General features: G+C 39.9%; 1 protein-coding gene across 7 annotated transcripts in view; it reads left to right on the top strand.

The window, feature by feature from the left end:
- Positions 1 to 20,184, top strand: part of LOC120368704 (gamma-aminobutyric acid receptor subunit pi-like) — an 88,872-nt gene that overhangs the window by 13,513 nt on the left and 55,175 nt on the right. For 4 of the 7 annotated variants that reach the window (XM_039481116.1, XM_039481110.1, XM_039481111.1 and 1 more), the window contains one exon: positions 16,782 to 16,867. The exons of 1 other annotated variant lie outside the window; for it this stretch is intronic. In XM_039481116.1, coding sequence (XP_039337050.1) covers positions 16,815 to 16,867 — 53 coding nt within the window. In that variant the 5' untranslated portion in view covers positions 16,782 to 16,814. Of the gene's footprint in view, positions 1 to 1,509; positions 2,329 to 6,030; positions 6,093 to 16,781; positions 16,868 to 20,184 lie in introns of those variants that run through there. 2 more of the 7 variants (XM_039481113.1, XM_039481112.1) reach the window with 2 other exon arrangements.

Consider the following 20,184-nt stretch of genomic DNA (forward strand, 5'->3'; position numbering starts at 1 on the left):
AGCAAGGACTGGCCTGCCTCCCAAGGTCTGTGAGAGTGAGGGTTTCCAGGATAGGTTGTATATCATTGATAATGCGCTGGAGAGGTTTTAGCTGGGGGCTGTAGGTGATAGCTAGTGGTGTTCTGTTACTTTCTTTTTGGGCCTGTCTTGTAGTAGGTGATTTCTGGGTACCCGTTTCGCTCTGTCAATCTGTTTCCTCACTTCCATGCATCTGAAGAAATAAGGTTTTTTTACCCATGAAATCTGTTTTTGTGGATACAGACTAACATGGCTACCCCTTGATACTTGTAGCTGGAGAGTTCTTCATGGCATGCACAGTCAGGATCACCCTCATTATCAGAATTTCCTATCGGTAACAACACTGGCAATAACTACCTATCATTTTTTCTACCATAATAAAACATGCTTCCATCTCCTCCCTGGGCCACAAGTACCAAAATCTAGTGGGTGACAAGAAGCCTCTCAGAATTTGCTTACCTGAACTGTTGTCATCATCTTGGCCCATGGGTAGCAATTTCTGAGAGTTGAGAATGAACAGTCAGGATTTTCTCTCTCACCTTATCTTGTCATCTTGGTTCAAAGGTACTAAATTCTGAGAAGTGAGAATGAGCCCTGTCAAAATATGCTTCCCTAACCTTTCCTTATCCCCTGGACCAACTATAGTACATTCTGATAGATGGTGGCGATCCTGTCAGAAATTGCTTCCCGCCACCTTTCCTTAGCCCCAGACAGTTTCTGATAGCTGACTTTAAACCCTGTCAGAAATTGCTTATGCTTTCCTGTCCTTAGTCCTGATCCAGTGGATGAAATTTCTGATGGAAAAAAGAAAAACTCCAGAAATGGTTCCCTGATTTGACTTTCCTCTTGTTCTGTAGCGAGCAGTGCTCACAGGCAGCAAGCAGTACGCCAGTATGTTTGTAAGGGTTATAGAAACATTTTTTTTGTATTGGCAAAACAACCTTTTCCCCTAATTGAATTCTCAGAAACATTTGAATGATTTTAACTGAAATTTTCCAGAAAACTGCAGCCTGAGGCAGACAGCATGCATGGAAAGTTTCAGCCCAAGTGGCCCTGGCTTGAAAAAATAGAACAGGACTGAAAATAGGGGCTCTAAACAGAAAATGTTAGGCAAACAATTTTAGGGCCTGCTACTGTTCCCCCTATGGTAATACAAGCTTTTGAAATGTATTCCTCTTTGGAAGAAATTCTTTCTGCTTTTTGTGTGAGCAGAACATAATTTCCCCAAAAACTGTGATAAAGGTTACAGCGTTGTTGTAGCTGTGTTGGTCCCAGGATATTAGAGACAAAGTGGGTGAGGTAACATCTTCTGCTGGCCCAACTTCTGTTGGCGAAAGAGGCAAGCTTTGGAGTGAAGAAGAGCTCTGTGTCTCTTTCACCAGTAGAAGTTGGGCCAATAAAAGATATTACCTCATTATAAAGTTCAAACAGACATTTATTAATTCAAATTAAAAGAACATTTCTGAAGAAAAATATTCCCCCCTACCCCCCCCCCAAAACTAGATTTCATGGACCACACAGGGTACATGTGGCTAAAGCCATGAACAAGGAATGGTCACTTTGTTCAGATTAACTGAACTCTTATTGATGGCTCTAGCTGTGCACAGATGTGGGACACACACACAGTGCAAAGGGGCTGTTGGTCAGGGAGGGACTTTGTGCTTAATGGCAGAAACGCCCCCTCCTCCCGCCCCCATCCTTCAGCCGGACAATTAGGACTCCCCCCAGTCCCTTTAATCACCACAAGCATGTCTCCGAGTGCTTAGCCGGGCTCAGGGTGTAGTGGCAGGTCAATGAATCAAGTCTCTCTCCGGCCGCGGGCAGCAGCTTCACTCTATCACTTCGGCGTTGTCAGTAAGAGGCAGGGAGGACAATCCGACGGGGAGGAGAATCTAGCACTGCACGCGCAATTTTATCCCGAGCCCGGACTTCCCTTCTCCAGCCATTCACACCGCTTCTCTCCTGTCTCCAACAAATCCAGGCTCCCTCCAAATCCCCCGACTGTTCCTGCAGTAGAGATGGGTCGCAGCAGATGGAAGCTGTGTACTCAGACCATGAGCCCCCGCCCCCTCTCCCATGCCTTTCCCGTAGCCATCTCCATCTCCCTCTCTCCCCAAACACGCTCAGTAAGGCGCTCGTGAGTCAGGCACACTAACCCGATGCACTACTCCAGCAAAGAGCATCCATGATCCCTGATCCCTGAACTGATCCTAGGGCTGCAAAGCCGGATTAGAGGTGACCAGCAGGCAGCATTATCTTCTCTCCCTCCAGCACAAAGGAAGAACTATGTGCAAAATCTTTTTCATATAGGTAAGTTTGGAGCCTTTCTCTAAAGGCACAACTTTATTTCCAGGAGCTTTACAAGATACTCAAGTACTTGGATCCAGAAGTGCCCTGGCTCCTTTTTTTCTTCAGATAAATTAAACATTGTTAATATTTTTATTTACTCATCTTTTATGTTAGTTATTTCCCTGGGGAAATATTATTTATGAAGATATGAAAAAGTCAAATTAGAGGAAGCTCTTTTTAAAAAGTAAAATTTGCTTATGAAAACTGAACTGATAGGATACAGGACACTGCTTCAAGAAAGATATTTAGAAAGCCAACCTCCTATCCCCCCAATCTGTCATTTTGAAAATTTACTTTAAACATAGATATATAAATTATCTGTGACTTTGTTTGAAAAATTTATAATATAATTGGTTAAAATATGCAGCATCCAATGAGAACATTGGAAGGTATTTATTTAAAGAACTGTTGTACTTTTAGTCACTGGAAACTTATGGAAGAAAATGTAAATATCCATATTTTTATTTCACTAGCAATCCTTTTCTACTTATGCACAGTATATATGTTATTTATTCCTATTTTAAAGGTCAACTCTAACTTTGTATACAAGTTGCTGAGGCTGCCTTTTCCATCATTACAGAACTGTAGCCAATTCTAATGAATCTCCCAAAATGTAAAGATCACAGCCACATTGTTATAAAACTTAAAATACTAAAATCCTGGAACATGCTACCATACTGATCTGAATTAAAGCAAACTAATGTGATCTGTAATAATGAAAAAGATGAAATATTCATTTTACTGCATAAAAACAACATGCACTTTCATAGCTCTGTGTTGTAGTCCTCACTCAGACAAAACTCCCAATGATTTTATTAAGAGCTCAATTCTGCATTCCTTAATAATGTGAGTAGTCATTTTGGCTTCAATTGGACTGACTAGTCATGTCAGCTGGACATGGAAAACTGAGCCCCAGTGCAAAGGTTCTATCTAAACTTTCTTTTTTCAGAATGATCAAGTTTCTACGTCCGAATATATTCAGGAATATGTCTTCAAGAATCGTATCTCAATATGACTTGCTTAAAGTACACTAATGTATATTACTGACTTCTTGGATGCTATACATTACATGTATTTGTATCTGTAAATTTGTTCAGGATGCAAGAACTGATTTTACAATGAAAGTGACTCTGAGCTCTTTTATTATAGAACCAGTTTATGAACCCTGATTTCACACTTTTTTTAAAATGTAAAAGCCTTTTTATTGCTTATAAGGAGCTATTTTATGCTAATTTTTCTGGCTAAAACATAAATTTTAAGGGACCTGTCACAGAGTATGGACTCAGGCAACACTCTCACTGAAGTGAATAGAAATTTTGGTTGAGCCAGGAATGTAGGCTGGATGCTCAATAAGTTAATTTTGACAGACAGGAAGTTATTTATTAACACTAAAGTTCCAAGCAAAGTCATGCTTTTTCTGTGCAGGCTTAAACTATTGTTTCTCATATATGTTAACTGAAAGAATCTATTGATCCAGTTCACAATTAATGATAGATGAAATGATACAAAATCTTTAAAATTCAAAGTAAAATAATTTCTGCCTAAATTAACAAAACAGTTTTATGCTGTGTTTTAAGCACACACCAGAGTACACAACCCAGTGGGAAGGAAGACAGAGGTGGCTTTAAACCTTCTCTGCTCTGTATGGACTTTTGGTCAGTTGGTGGTGGTGGTGGTGGGGGAACTGGTGTGGTCCCTGGCATAAATTATAGCAGTCATGGGGGAGCTCTAATATATGTCAGCCTCCCAAAACTCATTATGAAGCATGGAACAGCCTAGAATTGCTATAGCACTGCAGTAAAACAAATAAATACCCCTTCTGCCCTGTCTCCATCACTAGCGAGGGCAGCATTGAGCTGATTAAATCAACCCTACATTGCTTCTGCAGTGGGGGAATTCTCCCCAGCCACGTGCAGTGTCTTTATGGCCCATATATGCTGCTGACTGGCATATGGACTGGCATGTGGAGGGATACTCTTTCCCCAGGATTATGAACTATACTTCTGTTATTTTCCATGGGAAACAACAGTTGACACTTGCAACCGAAAGGCATGATTTTGCTTGTAATAGCAAATCTAATAATTACCCTCTTGTCAGCCTGAACCAGCAAACATTCTGATCATTTTTGCGGGTTGGCCTTTCAACCATTTATTAATTATTATTAATTATTTCTAGTTTGATAGTGCTCAGATGCCCCAGTCAGGATTTTGGCCCTATTGTGCTATGTGCTGTAGAAGCATCGAAAGCCACAGTCAATGGCCCAAAGAGATTTCCATCTAAAGGCCAATCCTGCAGTTTGTAAGGGTGGACCCTTCCACCAGCATAGAAGTCACATAGGGGTCCAACTGCATGGATAGCAGAACTGGGTCTTAAAGAACAACAGGCAGGATGGAGGTTAGGGATATAATTAAAATATGTAAAATATCTATTTATGCCAGTGTGGAAGTATGCATTAAATACATATTTAAATACACTATATTTAAAAACAAACAAAAATAACTAAATGAAAATCAACTAAATATAAGTGATCCAACCAACCCTTAATGAAATGGATAATTACCAGTCGGCATAATGGGGGAAATGGGTATTGAGGACTATGATTCTATGTATTGGACTTTTGGGTGAATAATTAATGTGAATCTATTCTGTGAATAACAATCTACCACTGTAGATTATTAGAAAGTAGTTCATTGTGAATTTTTGACATTCACATGTGGAGTTATTCTGAAAGGACCTGTCTCATCTGACATTTTTCTGTCCCTAATTTCATAAGAGTAACTTTTTTGGGGTTTCCATCTCAAGTACTTGTGATTACAAATGTGAAATTCACTTTCCATGAATGTCCTAAAATATTTGATTAAAATTTGCTGTTCCAGCAAACATTCTGCCGGTAAACTTATTTCCTGAACTATTCCTAGAAGGTAAACACAAAAGGTGTCTGAATCCATTTAAAATTAAAAATGAATATTTGAGAAAAATGTGTACCGTATTCAGCCAGCTCTGATTCTGAATTAAATTTAATGTGTCACCTTCACCTTTATTGATTTTTGGAAGAAGAAAAAAAAAGAACAATGGAGTGTACAAGGGAAAAATATACAGGGCCAAAATCTATTTTTAGTGTATGTCTATACTGCAATCACACCGTGTCAAGAAGACATAGCTAGATTAAAGTTTGGGTATCTCTGGTCTCGGAGAAGTGAAGTTGCAGCACATGCACTCCAATCTATAAGTCCCTGGAACTCTTAGAAATTACTTGCAGTGGCTAGCTCACACTGAAGCATGTGTTGCTGTGGCTAGTTTAAAACTGGTTAGTTTAAAGTCAGGCACAGGCAACTGCTATTGAGTTCCATGGAAGTTGCCTGTGGGCAGAATTTAGCGCACACTATTTAGAATATGACAGCACTGAATTACTCCATTTCGCTATTTACAACAATCCTCCCCCTCCCATTATCATGGAAATGAACTGTATACATGCACATAATACAATACAAGTAAGGAGGTTGGAATCCCACATATTACTTCCTAGAAATATCGTCTCTAAGACTTAATGTATCCAGAAGATAAATCATTGCATTGGCCAATCAGTTATGGAATACATTAGAATATTGCAACCTGTCAACTTGCTATGGACCAAATGTGTTGGATTTGTTTTTACACTTTCAGATAAAGACTCAAAATAGAAAAGCATAATAACAAATACAGGAGAAAATATCCCATAGTATGGGGTAAGATTAATTAATTTTACATATTTTAGAACCTTAGCACTTATGAAGTTAACAATGTGCAGTATGCAGTGACATAACACCAGATGATTTAAGTGTGAATCAAATATGAACATGGGTTCAAAATATGTGATGTATTTAGTAATTAGATAGAAATGAAATGTATGAACATCTTACTCCTTTATGTACTACTTGATAAATTTATGGAGGGGATGGTATGATGAGACTGCCCACAATGGCATGTAGCTGATCTGCAACTGCTAGCAGCAAATATCTCCAATGGCTGGTGACAGGAGATGGGGAGAACTCTGAGTTACTACAGATAATTCTTTCCCAGGTGTCTGGTTGCCGGGTCTTGGCCACATGCTTAGGGTCTAACTGAATGCCATATTTGGGGTCGGGAAGAAATTTTCCCCCAGGTCAGATTGGCAGAAACCCTGGGGTTTTTTTTGCCTTCCTCTGAAGCATGGGGCATGGGTCACTTGCAGGTTTAAACTAGTATAAATGGTGGATTCTCTGTAACTTGTAGTCTTTAAATCATGATCTGAGGACTTCAGTAACTTAGCCAAAGGTTAGGAGTCTATTACAGGTGGGGTGCCAGAACAGAGGGGGTGGGGGGCTGGGGGTATGTGGCCATGCCCCCCTCCACTTTTTAACCAGCCATAAGGATGAGCGATGGGGAAGATGCAGGGGTCTTGGGGGGAAGGGGAGGCACAGGGCAGGAGGAGGGGTGGTGCACAGGGTGGGGCTATGGTTAGTTCAGGCACTGGTGGCCCCCCACTGATAGGAAGCTTCTGCTGATCCTGATTACAGGAATGGGTAGGTGAGGTTTTATGACCTGCAATGTGCAGGAGGTCATTCTAGATGATCATGATAGACTTTAAAGGTCAGAAGGCACTATGAGTCTATTTTTGAGGACAGCTCTGGAAGGTTTGGCATAATCCAAAATGACAATGACAATCATTTCTGTGAGGCTGGGAAGTCCAAATCTTTCACCTAGGTTCAGGCCACCAAACATCTGTTTTGGAGATACAGGGATGAGGCATGTTAACTGTTTATCCATGGGCAGGGGCGGCTCTAGGCATTTTGCCGCCCCAAGCAGGGCAGGCAGACTGCCTTCGGCTTGCCTGCGGAAGGTCCGCTGGTCCCGCAGCTTTGGAGGACCTCCTGCAGGAATATGTTAGTATGAGTCATTGTTACCCAGGGTGAACTCCTGGCCGCATTTGGCAAAACAGATTTGACCTCAGTGGGGCCAGATTTCATTCACAAAATTGGAATACTGTTTTCTTTATTATCCAAATGTACTTACATTTCAATTTAAAATAGCATAATGTTTAAAAAACATAAGCCTAAAGGGCCAACAGGATTTCAAAATTTGTTGATACTAGTGCCCAAGACTATTCATATTGTGGAAAAAATTTCATTTCACTCCCTGGAAATGAAAAAAAGCTGCTTTTCATAAATCTTTCATATTACATAACTCCACAATCCCCTCAACACTGTCTCTTTAGTTTCAAACACTTTGCAGCCTGAAGCAGAGCCGTGTCAAATTCAAGCACTCTGTTCATAATCAGAACTAACATTCATGATATACAAAAGTCACCAAGAGACTATTTAGTCTAATATGTTAAAGTCTATAGTCTTTAAAGGATATCTAAAATAAACGGAAAAGTTAAGAGCTATATAAGTATTTTAGGCTAGCTTAAAAAACCCCTAAATATTAAGGTAAAGCCACCCAACCAAGCTAAGTTAAGGAAATATTTAGGCTGCTTGATTAAGAAATCAAAAGTCTGGAATGCCAATATTAGGGTTGCACCCGAACAAACCTTATGTATTATAATACAGTCTTCACTCCTTCCCCAACTATGCAGCTAAGGTGAAGTTCTGGCATGGCATCCTTCTAGAAATTTTCCAAAGTGCACAGTAGCTCTCCCTAACCCCTTTCTACCTCAAAAGTTCTGCAGGGATCAAGCCTAGTGCCCCAGTGGAGTCTACTTCCAGCTAAGTGCACATCAGTACTGTCTTGGGCACTAAATTAGCCATGTATGAATGTCTATCTCACCTTCTTAAAATACATGCTAGCAAAAATAAGCACCGTGCGATCATCACAGTGTCAGAACAAAAACAAGTTTTGCCAAAACAGTTGAAGACATAAATACAGTTGTTTCCTTGTTAATTTTCAAATTTCTAATCCCAACTGTAGGAGTGTTCAAAACAGGTAACTAGAGGTTTTTATAATCAGAAACGTATATTCTTTTCCATTCCCACTATATGCAAAAATGGATGAATCATTTCTGCTCAATCTTTTCAAAAAAGTTCATCTTTGGACAGACTCCAAGCTTGGAAAATTTCATTCTGAAAAATGAAAATTTCAGAGTTATGAGCAACTATAACCAGGGCATCGGGATAGAAAACATTATGTAGTTAAACTAAAGCTCACAGCATCTCTCCCATGATAATGCACAGATGGGCATTTAAAAAGTGTTTAAAAGCTTGCAATTTTTATGTGAGATAAGGTTATCTCAGTATTTTCTAGTAGCTCCCTGTACTGAAGGCCTCATGTACTGTGTGGCAAGATTCCTGAATTCTGCAGCAACCTGGTGAATCATGGATGCCCTGGGCCCAGCCTATATTCTTCACTATGGGTAAAATTCATCCCGGTATGGAAAATCAGCACAAGGGGCCATGCACCACTTAAGTCCCATGTAGGGACTACGTTGACTTCCATACATAGAGGTAAAATATATGGATACATCATAGGAAATACCTTGAATACTACAAATACTGAGGTATCTAACTGCAGATACTTATTTATCCAATGCAATTGGTGATTTTAAGGACGCAGTTATACATTTTATATATACACACACCTATACCACGTTCTTAGCACTTATATGTAATGTTACAACATATAATAGATTTTATGTTACAATACACATAAATAGATTTTATGGTGTTGCCTGGTAGTGACACCATATTTAGGGTTGTGTTATAAAATGGACTTTAAATGATGGATGTATTCCTGTTTTTTCTCTAAAAATGGGTGGCCTATCAATGTGAAATTTCACAATGACCTTTGAATTTTCTATTCAGGTTTTGCTGGTTTCTCTTTATAAGTTTTTAATAAGAAGTCTTTGAAACTCTTGCAATTTTTGTTCTTGGCAGTCTGACCTTTCATTGTTGACTGATATCTTTTAAAAAACATTGTTTCTCTGCACAACATGTGAGACACCAGTGTATCTTGTGTAGATCTGATGTAACATGTAGGGTGTTTTGGGGGGAAAATGGATCTCATTTTTATCTGTTATTCATCATGAAAGTTTATGCACCAGCAGCTGCTATACTTTTCTGTCAGATGTTATACTACAGAGGTTTGGTGTGCAATACCTGGCATAACCTACTACCCTTGTTTAATGGTTAAAAATATCTAGGAAATTAATATACAAAAAAAACCTTTGCTTTGAAGAAGTAATGGTTGCTAGATACACAACATACCTCACATAAGCCCATAAAATCAAGAGCATGAAAAGTTAAGCCACCTACCAGTGGATATCCTCTTCTCCTCCATCCATAGGCACACAGCCTAACTGTACAATACACCGCAGATGGCACACCTTGACCTTTCCTCTGGCCCCTAAGTATCCAGCCTTCCATCACTACCTTTAACAAATCAAACCCTCCTATTCTACCACACCAAACATCCACAATTAATTTTATTGGGAGACATTAGTTTGATAAATGGGTGTGTGTACAACAGCAGGTTAAGGGGAGCAGAAATAAGGTTGAGATGTCTGGTCTGTGTTATATGGCAGTTGTGATAATGTTAAGGATTGTCTGTGGGTAGATGAGCAGAGCTTATGTATCATAACGTGGTTTAACCTTTCATTGCCCTGCTTTTGTGAGGTTGTGTTAGGTAAGCTATGCTTATGGCAACCCTAAGTCTGCGTCACAACAAAGCTTTTTAAATATCTAGAATATTTTTGAGGAAAACAGTAGGAAAATATTTACCAGCTGCATAAAAAGGTTTCTACAGTTGTGACAGGAAGATGTATTATTTAATATATATAAATATATATATATTTATGCCCTTCTCATAACACATCTTCCTGTCACAATTTATTTTAAAATTACTTTTATTTATATATATATAAATAGAAAATTTGTAAAATTTGGTTGGAGTTTTCTGCAATGTCATATATGCCATGTTAGATTTTTTTTTTAAGTAGAAAAGTGCATCTGAGTGTATGTAGTAATCGAGTGCTTGATTTTGTAAACTAATGCCAGATATTTTAAAGAACAGAACTTACTCAGCTAATGGTATTAGTCTAATTCCTAAAAAATATCACTACCATTGGCACCTTGTTGGCAGTCTCAGTAGAGAGGGTAAGCATCAGCTACTTTCTCTGGACTTCAGAGTACTAGTATTTAGCTCTTATATAGCACTTTCTTGTGTGCCCCAGCAGCCTTTGCATGGCGCAGGTCTTTTACAGACAAGAATCACAAATGCTGCCAGTGCTTAGAAGTAGCCTGAGTGACACGCTGAGAACTAACCTGTCAGCCAAATGAAGGAATAAGCTGCTACTCATAACAGAATGCAGACGTGTTTTGGTCCACTTTCATCAATCACTTGTATTCAGAGACTGAAGCAGTCAATCAGACTTGGAGTATAGCTGCCTGCCAGGATTTCTCCTTTCTTCTCCCCTGTTTGCCCCACTCAAAATAAAAAAAAAATCCTCATAGTGGCAAGAGGATTTGCTGGTTTTCATTCCAGCCCTTCCTATCTGCAGTGTTAGCTGGACTGAGTTCATGGAAAATACATTTAATTATCTGCCCCCCATTTCCCCCCTTTCATCTGGATCCTAGGGATTCACAAACAAGTGAAGGAACTGGGGAGGTTTCAGGGAGTCATGTTAGAAGGTAGCTATTTAATTATAGTATCAGAGGGGTAGCCGTGTTAGTCTGGATCTGTAAAAGCAGCAAAGAGTCCTGTGGCACCTTATAGACTAACAGACGTATTGGAGCATCAGCTTTCGTGGGTGAATACCCACTTCGTTGGATGCATGGGAGAAGAATGAGGAGAGACAGATATCACTTGATAGCAAAAACCTGATTCCAGAGCACATCCCACCATCTGGAAAGAGGAACTGCTAATGCCTAGTTGAATGCATGAGATGGCAGCTGAGATGCAGACAGGTGTGATAGGACTTGTGACAGTGTGACTGTCACACACAATATCTGATGCTTGGCATCCCTTTGCATTGTTCACTGGGGATTGGGCAGTCACAGAAAGGGGTGAAAGCTGGAGAGGAACCCATACATCTTACTGTACATAGGGCTTCACAAAATGTGGGGCTTGTCATGCTTCATTGGCTTCTTGGCTGAATGTCTAGCTACCCAAGCCTATTTAGAAAATCTGGATGCAGGAGTCAAGTAAATGCAATTGTAATTTTCATAGTAATGCAAGCCCAGTTTATGCCATGTACAGAACAGTGAATGTAGTACCCTGTGGGTAACATCACTTGTAGTTTCAGAGATCATTATAATAGCCACTGAAATTGTGGCATATTGATCACTATTATATAACAGGGATACTGACCTTTGTCTGCTAATTTGCAGTCCCCTTCATGCTCCCACTGGAATTTCTTGTAGGCCTCCAATACAGCTGGTCAAGCCACTTGTAGCAGTGTGGGGGATTTCACCCTCTCTGATTTCTCTGCATTACCACTTGCTTCCAGGAAAATTCAGAAATGCTGCAACCATCTCCTCCAGTTCTCTGCCTGGTTCCCTCTTATACTCAGGGGTTTGGGAGTTTATCTTACTCCATTTCTGTGAAAGATTCAGTTTTCTTCTGATACCATATAATAAATCAGGAGTGCTGGTAAGGAATTGGACTTTATTTCCTGGCCCCACTCACAATCAGAGTGACATAGATCACTGCCTCTGTCACGTGGCAGAGATCAGAATCTATTGACTCCTGTGGAAACCATTACAGAAACCACAATTTGCAACTATCTTATGAAATCTTTAAAAACACTGAGACAGGCAAATACAGGAACAATACACCAGCCCAGACTAACTCCAGTCGAACTGAAATGGCCAGTCATGTAACGGGTATGTTAAATATTTTACAAAGCTCATAGAAAGAGAATTTCCATCAGAATCTGTAAGCAAACTATTAACAAGATTCTGCCTAAGGCATTTTAAATACTATGGCTGGAGTGAAATCTACATTTAAGAGGGAAATCCTCCTATTAGTGTGCAGCACCTGGCAAAGAAGTGCAGGAAGAAGGGAGATGTACATGTGCAGGAGCTATCCTGCTGGCACAGGGTAAAATGGCTCAGGATAAGCCCCTTACTTTATTTTTAATTAAAAAAAAAAAGAAGCCATGCATTGTTCTGGCTAACACACGCTACCCAAAGCCACTTACATTCAGAATGGCTAGCCAATACTATTTCCCACCTGGCAGACTATGGCCCTTTCCAGGTATGGTGCACCAACCTATTAGTAGCCAGTCCTTGTCACTAGTGCTTAGGACAGAATCATGGCTGGCTGCTTTGTGGGGGGGTATGGCATGCCTTCTTCTCCCACTAACACACCTGCCTAGCACAAGGCAGGATTTAACCCTAAATTTTTGCACAGAAAACATGATGAGCTAAATGAGCTCCACAATGGGTGTGACACTTCCCAGGAGTACTCAGGGTTGTGAGGCACCTTGCTACCACTGGCCCTTAGTGTGAGAAATTACCAGACCTGCAGTTCCCTAGGAACAGTGCTCTGCAGCTTACTAGTTATACCTTAGAACACAGCTCCACTTAATACATAGCACTTAGATTTATTTATGGAGAAATCAAGCATAAATTTATTTAACAAAGAATAGAGATTCATATGAGAGCAAACAGAAATACTGGAAACAAACAGTTACATATAAAATAAAATTCTAACGTGCATTCTAGAGCCTAAACACAACTCACAAGATGCTCGCTTGCCTAGTAAGGTACTGCAGTCCTTCCTAGAGAACTTTTTAACCAGGATGGCTGAGACTCTTCTTTCATGGCATCAAGTCTGATGGTAATTTGGCTCCCTCAGTGAAGGATGCCAAAGCATCTTTCTGAACCCCAAGATATACCAGACCAGTCCTTTGTTCTTCATCTCTAAAACAGGGCCCTACCCCACCTGTTTTACTTCTTAATTTTCCTTCTGAAGTCCCCACAATCTCTTCATTAGAATTTGATTCAGTATGTAAATAGATCCCCATTGTAAGACACACAATACACAATGGTCAGCCAGGGAAATAAATGTATCCCATCTCCTGTATGGTATAACTTCACTGAAGGCATGCTACCTCTGGATGACCTGCCTTTAACTAAAAGGCCCTAGGAACATAAATTTCCAATATATACATTTCTCTTTACATATTATATACACATACATTTCACAAACATTATGGTGATCAGTCTGACACAAGCTTTCAGCAGAAACCATACATGACCCTCTTTAGAGAATTAGAATGTAAATACCAGATCCAGGGGATCCCTGTAACAATTATGTATCTCTGTACCCTCTGCCAGTTGGTATCAAGAGATCCTTTGGTCACAATAAGTTTAAATTATCTTTTTAACCTTAAAGTTCTACGTTAGAAATTCAGTAATATCTGTAGGTAAAGATGATTGCTTTAGAAAAGATCAGCAACCGATTCAAATGCTAATAGACATGATCCAAGGACAGAAATACAGTCACAGAAATGTCTGCAAACTCCCTTATTCCACTTGCATGTTTCCTAAAACATGTTCACAAGCCCATAGCAACAACACAAAGGCTACATTTAAAAGAAGGCTTGTGAGCCTGTTATAAAGACAATAAACAATTTCCTGGGAACGAAAGATCAAAATAAAAATAAGGGAGGCATTACTCTCGTATATGAGGAAAGTGTGCTCAAAGGATGAACCATGGAGAATCAGAAAGCATTCATCCAAAAGAAGAATGAAAAATATCACCACAACACTGATACTGTGACTTGAAGTAGGAGTGAAACTGAAAGTTCAGAGGGAAATGTTCTGATAACACCATCTGCTCATTTGCACTAAGCCAGATTCCCCTAACACAGGCCATCATAATGTCTTATTTATGTTTTTCCACTGAGGACAATGTGTGGAAGACATAATTTATCTAGACATCAATATCTCCTACCATATTCAATGACTGAAGTTAATGAATTCTTGAATTGTTTTAAAGGAGATACTGAAATAGTTTTCCCTTTTCATTGGAGACAGTAATAACCATTACCTTTACTACTGTCACTTCACTGCTTCTTTAATATGGCAAATGAAGTAACATACCTTTCAGATTCTGGTAATTCAACAAATAACAATACAATCATACTTCTTTAATCACACACACACACACACACACACACACACACACACACACACACACACACACACACACACACACACACACACACACACACACGTTACCTTAGGGTAAAATAAGCTGTTCACACTCTGCTCAGTTCAAGAATGGGGACAAACTGTGCAAAGCCTGAACAAATTCTTTATTACTAAATTTTCCATGAACCTGCAAAATGCAAGAGGCTGTGCTCTTGCAAAATACATGCTGAAAGCTGAAAATCATGTCAGATGTGATATTTTGTTCATAGAATATAACATGGATTCTGTATTAAAACTTTCTTTTACCCATCCACATCCAAGATAAATCATTTGTTCAGAATTTTAGTTAATATTTCTCTGGTACATATTTTCTTAATATTTTAAAGTATGCCTGCAAAACTATTTCTTTCAGGGACTTGATGATCAATGGTTAATTTCAGATCTGTTGTGTGGTTTTGCACAAAATCATTTTGAATGATATACTCTCTATCTTAAAGTCAGGAAATGGATTATAGATCTTACAAACTGTTTTAAAATTATCATTATGGTTGTGAATCAATCTGACAAAAGCAAGAAAATTCCATATTAAAACTAAAACACCTGCCCCTAACCAGACACATTTTGATGAATGTGAATGTTTTTATTTTTCAGTTCAAAGATTATTTATGGCTAGAGGTAGAAAAACATAGTTTCATTTTTTTAACTGCCATCTAAACTTTTGTCCATTAACAAAAATGTTGCTAGGGATGTGTAACAAATATAGCTACAGCATATATAGCATGAATTTTATTCTTAGATGGCAATGGGTCCTAAAACTGCTACGTGAGAAAAATACAGTCAAAAGAAATTACAGATTAGTCACCTGTGGGTTGTGGGCATGAGTGTGGGTGTGCGTATGGTGATACTATAGGCTAAAACTGCCTTGAACTTTTTGTTGTTTATAATTTACCAAAAGTATGCAGTTTTTTTAAAAAGTATAATGCCACTTTTCCAAAAACTAATAACATTTAAATGTTAAAACGTTAAAAACATAAATCTCCATGCTGATGACTCACGGAACTACCTCTCTATTTCAGACCTGTTTTCCTCTGTCCAAATTACAATCTCAGCCTGTCTCTCTGACATGTTCTTGTGGATGCGTAGCCATCAGCTCAAACTAAACTTGGGTGAAACAGAGCTCCTAAGTCCTTCCTCACTACGCCCTCCCAGCTACCTCCTTTCTTGATGACTGTGGACAACACCATCATCTTACCTGCCACTCAAGCCTGTAATCTGGGTGTCATCTTTGACTCAGATCTCTCTTTCAGGCATCACATCCAGGCCATATCTCATTATATACAGCCTTTCCTATCCATCCACACAGCTAAAATGCTCATCTAAGCTTTCATCACCTCTTGTCTTGATAAACGCAACATCCTTTTCTCTGGCCTTGACAAATGCAGTCTTGTCCCATTCATATGCATTCAGAATGCTGCTGCAAATTTTCCTAGCCCATCTGGTGATGTTATCCCCCTCTTTGAATCCCTTTCCTAGCTCCCCGTTCTCTATTACAACAAACATAAGGTACTTTTATTCACTTTCAAGGACCTTCATGGTCAGTCCCACCCTATTTTCTCTATCAAGCTATTGGTGCTCACTTCCGATCACCCCACGATGCCAGCCTCCTGCATCCTTTCTCCATTGCTCCCCAGATGCTTGGGAGTTGCTCCCCAGGAATATCTGCAAAGCTACCTCATTATCCAACTTCAAATCCCGCCTCAAAACTTTTCTTTGCCATGAGACACACAAAGTTAGGCTGCTGGCATACAGTGACAACAGCCTATCATACTAACCAATATTGTCTCACTATTTCCTTGTACTCTTCTGTAGTCCATTGAGGTAGAGACTGTCATTTTGTTCTGTATTTTTACAGTACCTAGCCCAGTGGGGTCCTGGTCCATGACTAGGACTCCTAGGTGCTACAGTAATACAAATAAACAAATAAATAAATAAATAACGATTAGTCCTCAAAAAGGACACAGAGCTTGAATTTGCTAGAGAGCGAATCTATTACTGAGTTAAATCAAATACTGCTGCCCTTTCAAAACTGTAATTAAAACCAATGTGGGTCTTTTTACTTGTTTTAGATATTTGCTAATAAATATGTGGCAACACTTGTTCAGGATAAATTAGCACGGCTTTACTGTATACCATTACCATATAAAAAGCTTCATGTGATTTGAAGTTTGATTTACTATAGCCTTTTTTAGAATAAATATTTATCATTATACTTTACTATTAAACCTTTCCCATGTTTGCTTTTAGGAAATACAAGAACTCTTGAAGCCATCTCTGACAATGTGCACTCTTTTCGGGTGTTCCAAAGCCCTGTTTCTAGTGATGTTTTGCAGGTAAGAAAGCTAAGCTGTTGTTATCCCTTCGATGTGTGCATAATATAGTTGGGTTATATTCTAGTTAGAACATTATTTTTCTAGTTAGAACAAACCGATTCTAGTTAGAACATTATTTTTGTCCAAGTAACAAACCTGAGAGTCTGCAAGGAAGAAGTTTAAAGGAACACATTTACCAGCTGAATCTTGCCTCACTATTACAGAAATAAGCCCTCTTCAGCTAAGAGCAGCAGAAATATAGAGCTGAGCTCACCCCGGCGTAACTTCATTGTTTTCAGTGATCCATAATATTTTATACTAAATATACTGTTGATCAGTTGAACTTGTCCAGAAATAAAGTGGACATGAACTTTGCCAAGTGATATTATTTGATTACTATTATTATTTATGGACAGTGAACACCGTGCCAGGCACTATACGAATATGAAATATATATGGCCACATGGTCCCTGCCTGAAGCATATTACAGTTTATTTCAGACAGAGCAGCTCAGCCACACATAATACAACAGGTGATGGTACAAGCTTGAGGTATGATTAGAATTACTGGGTGCAGGCAGGCCTAGGCCTGTCCATGACTAAAGGCCCTCCCCCTCAACTAAGGGGGTGGAACCATTAAGTGCAGGCTCCATTTGATTACAGGAAACAAAGGAGAACACAGGCACAGGAGTGAGGACAAAAGAGTCAGTGGACACTGCCCAGAGGAACTCTGCCTGGAGATTTGAGTGGAGAAGGGACCAAAAATAGCTCCCATAGTTGCAGAGCATCCCCTCAAGTTTCCTCCTCCTGGTGTGATGGATGACCATCTTGGCCAGTGCCAGGAAAAGAGATTGATGAGGAGGTCCCATGACCTTGGGGGACCATGGATGGGGTATGCACAGATCTTCTTGATCTGATCCTCACTGAAAGGCTTTAGGGAAGGGAAGGAGTTGTCTGAAAACATTTTTTCTGGGAACGAGTTGTTTGAAAACATTTTTTCTGGGTTAGAATTTGTTTGTGAAATCCAGTTCTCTTTGTAACTCCCTTGACTAATGGGCCAAATTCTGACCTTTTAAACATGAATGTAGTTCTGCTGAAATCAATAGGGTTGCAAGGATGTAACTTTTTAAAAACAAAGACAAAAAGCACTCTTTAAAGAACATTAAAGAATAAAATAATTTTGAAGAGGTCTGTGACAGGTTACCCCCCCTTCTGGGGTGCCACCTGATGTACTGGGATACCACTTAGCCCACCTGGGCTTCCTTACCCATCTTGTTAAGCCACACCCTCAAACCTCCTCTAGCACACACACAGGTAGGGACACATCCAGCTGCAGAAAGACACAGAAACTGAAATCAGTACTGAATGGGAAGAATTTTAGCTAAGAAATTGCCCAGCACTCAAGTGCACTTCCCCTCTGGAGAGTAAACCCAAAATTGTCTTGTCTTGCGCTGCACAGAGAACTGTACAGTGTAAGCTCATTGAAATTTGCCCTCTCCCTTAAAGTGGAGAGAGAGATACACAGCTTTTTGCCCCTCCCCCCACCCACTTATGAATTACACAAACTGTGTTTAGCACAAAAACAAGTTTTTTAAGTACAGGAGGTAGATTTTAAGTGATTATAAGGGATAGCCAACAGATCAAAGCAGATTACCTCAGTAAATAAACAAAAACTGCAAACTGATCTTAACACACTAGATAGGTAGGATATAAATTAGCAAATTCCCACTTTGAATGATAAACAGGCTGGCAGACTCTTAAGGCACAAGTTGCTTTGGCTTTCCCAGGTTTTCATACCACAGGCTAAAGATCCTTCTAGACTGGGACCATCGCTTCCCACTGTTCAGTCCTTGCCCCTCAGTTGTTTCCAGGTGTGTTGTTGCAGGGTGAGGTTCCCTGATGATGTCTTTGTCCCACTTGTATATCTTCTTTCCACTTGCTGGAAAGCTCTTTTGCTGTGGCTTGAGTCAAACAGGTCCCATTGTGTAGTGCTATCTCTGAGAGGTGTCTATTGCACACAGTTCCTGTGGTAATCCTTGTACTTGTGTGCATTTCCTCAATACGCCATTAACATTGTTTGGCCTTTTTACTGTTGTACCTGAAAGGCTGCTTGTGGGTGCTTTTAACCTCACAACATGTTTCAGTAACACATACATAGCCAAACTTCATAACGTCACTTTCAACAATAACACGTACAATTCAACAAGATGTTAATGTCTAACAGATCAAGACCTTTGGAATGATACCTCACAAGACATACTTTGTACAAAACATATCCTAATTACATAACAGTGGTAAATATTGGGGGTCCAGGGTGTCAAAGTCTATGCAACATATCTTTCCCTTATGAAAAGATAAAATAGGAGGGAAAAGTTTACATATGTTCTGACAAGATGTATAGACCCCACACGGATGAGGAAGGGACAGAGATGCATGAGTGGAAGGTCTAGCCCCACCCCTCTGGCCCTATCAGTCATGCATTATAGGGAAGAGGCCTTTAAAAGGAAGGAAACTGCAGCCAGTCGTGGGAGTATGCATGCACCAACCACCACTAGGGTTGCCCTAAGCAGCAGACTGCAGGAGCAAGTTGTGAAGGGCACTCCTAGGCAGGGGACCTTCACCCTGGCCCTGAGGAGAGGACTGCAGGCTCCCAGTCCCAGCTAACACAGACAGGTTGATTCTGACCCAGCCACAGCAATTTCCTTAAACCCATTATGCTGGGACTGGATTCTTGGCAGCACTAGACTTGCCACTCCCATATCCCCCTTTTGCTGAAACTCCAGGGAGAGAATATCCCGGAAGGCATGACGATTTGTGAATTTCATTTTTATCACCCAGCCAGAGAACCATAAGGAGGCCCACAAAGGGCAGAACTGCTCCCCCCACCCTTCAAACAGCAGGAAAGTGAGGCTGATGTTGCGACCACCAGTGGAGATAATTGGGTGTGATCAGGCTCCCCCATTCCCTGGGGGAGGAACCACCAAGGACTCTGTTACATACATTTCCCCAAACTATTTAAAATATATGAATTGTTACTTAGGATTTCCTGACCTGTTTGGAAACCTGCCCTTTGTTAATCTTCCAAAACCCTGTCGGCCTCCTTAGCAGAAACGTGTGTGGCAACAGTCACTTTCGACTCACTTTAATTTATAAAAAATAAATTTGGAGTGTTGAGAAAATCCCAATTTAGCTTTGATAATATAAATTTGGTTAAAAGTAGCCAAAAGCGCCACAAACTGCTACTGAAATAGGAGTTTAGCAATCTAGTAGAAAAGGGGAGTTAACCTGAGAGTTTTATTCTCCTTCAGCCCTTCACACATACAGCTCCCCCAAACACAT

Source organism: Mauremys reevesii, linkage group 7 (assembly GCF_016161935.1).
Source record: "Mauremys reevesii isolate NIE-2019 linkage group 7, ASM1616193v1, whole genome shotgun sequence".
Lineage (NCBI taxonomy): Eukaryota > Metazoa > Chordata > Testudines > Geoemydidae > Mauremys > Mauremys reevesii.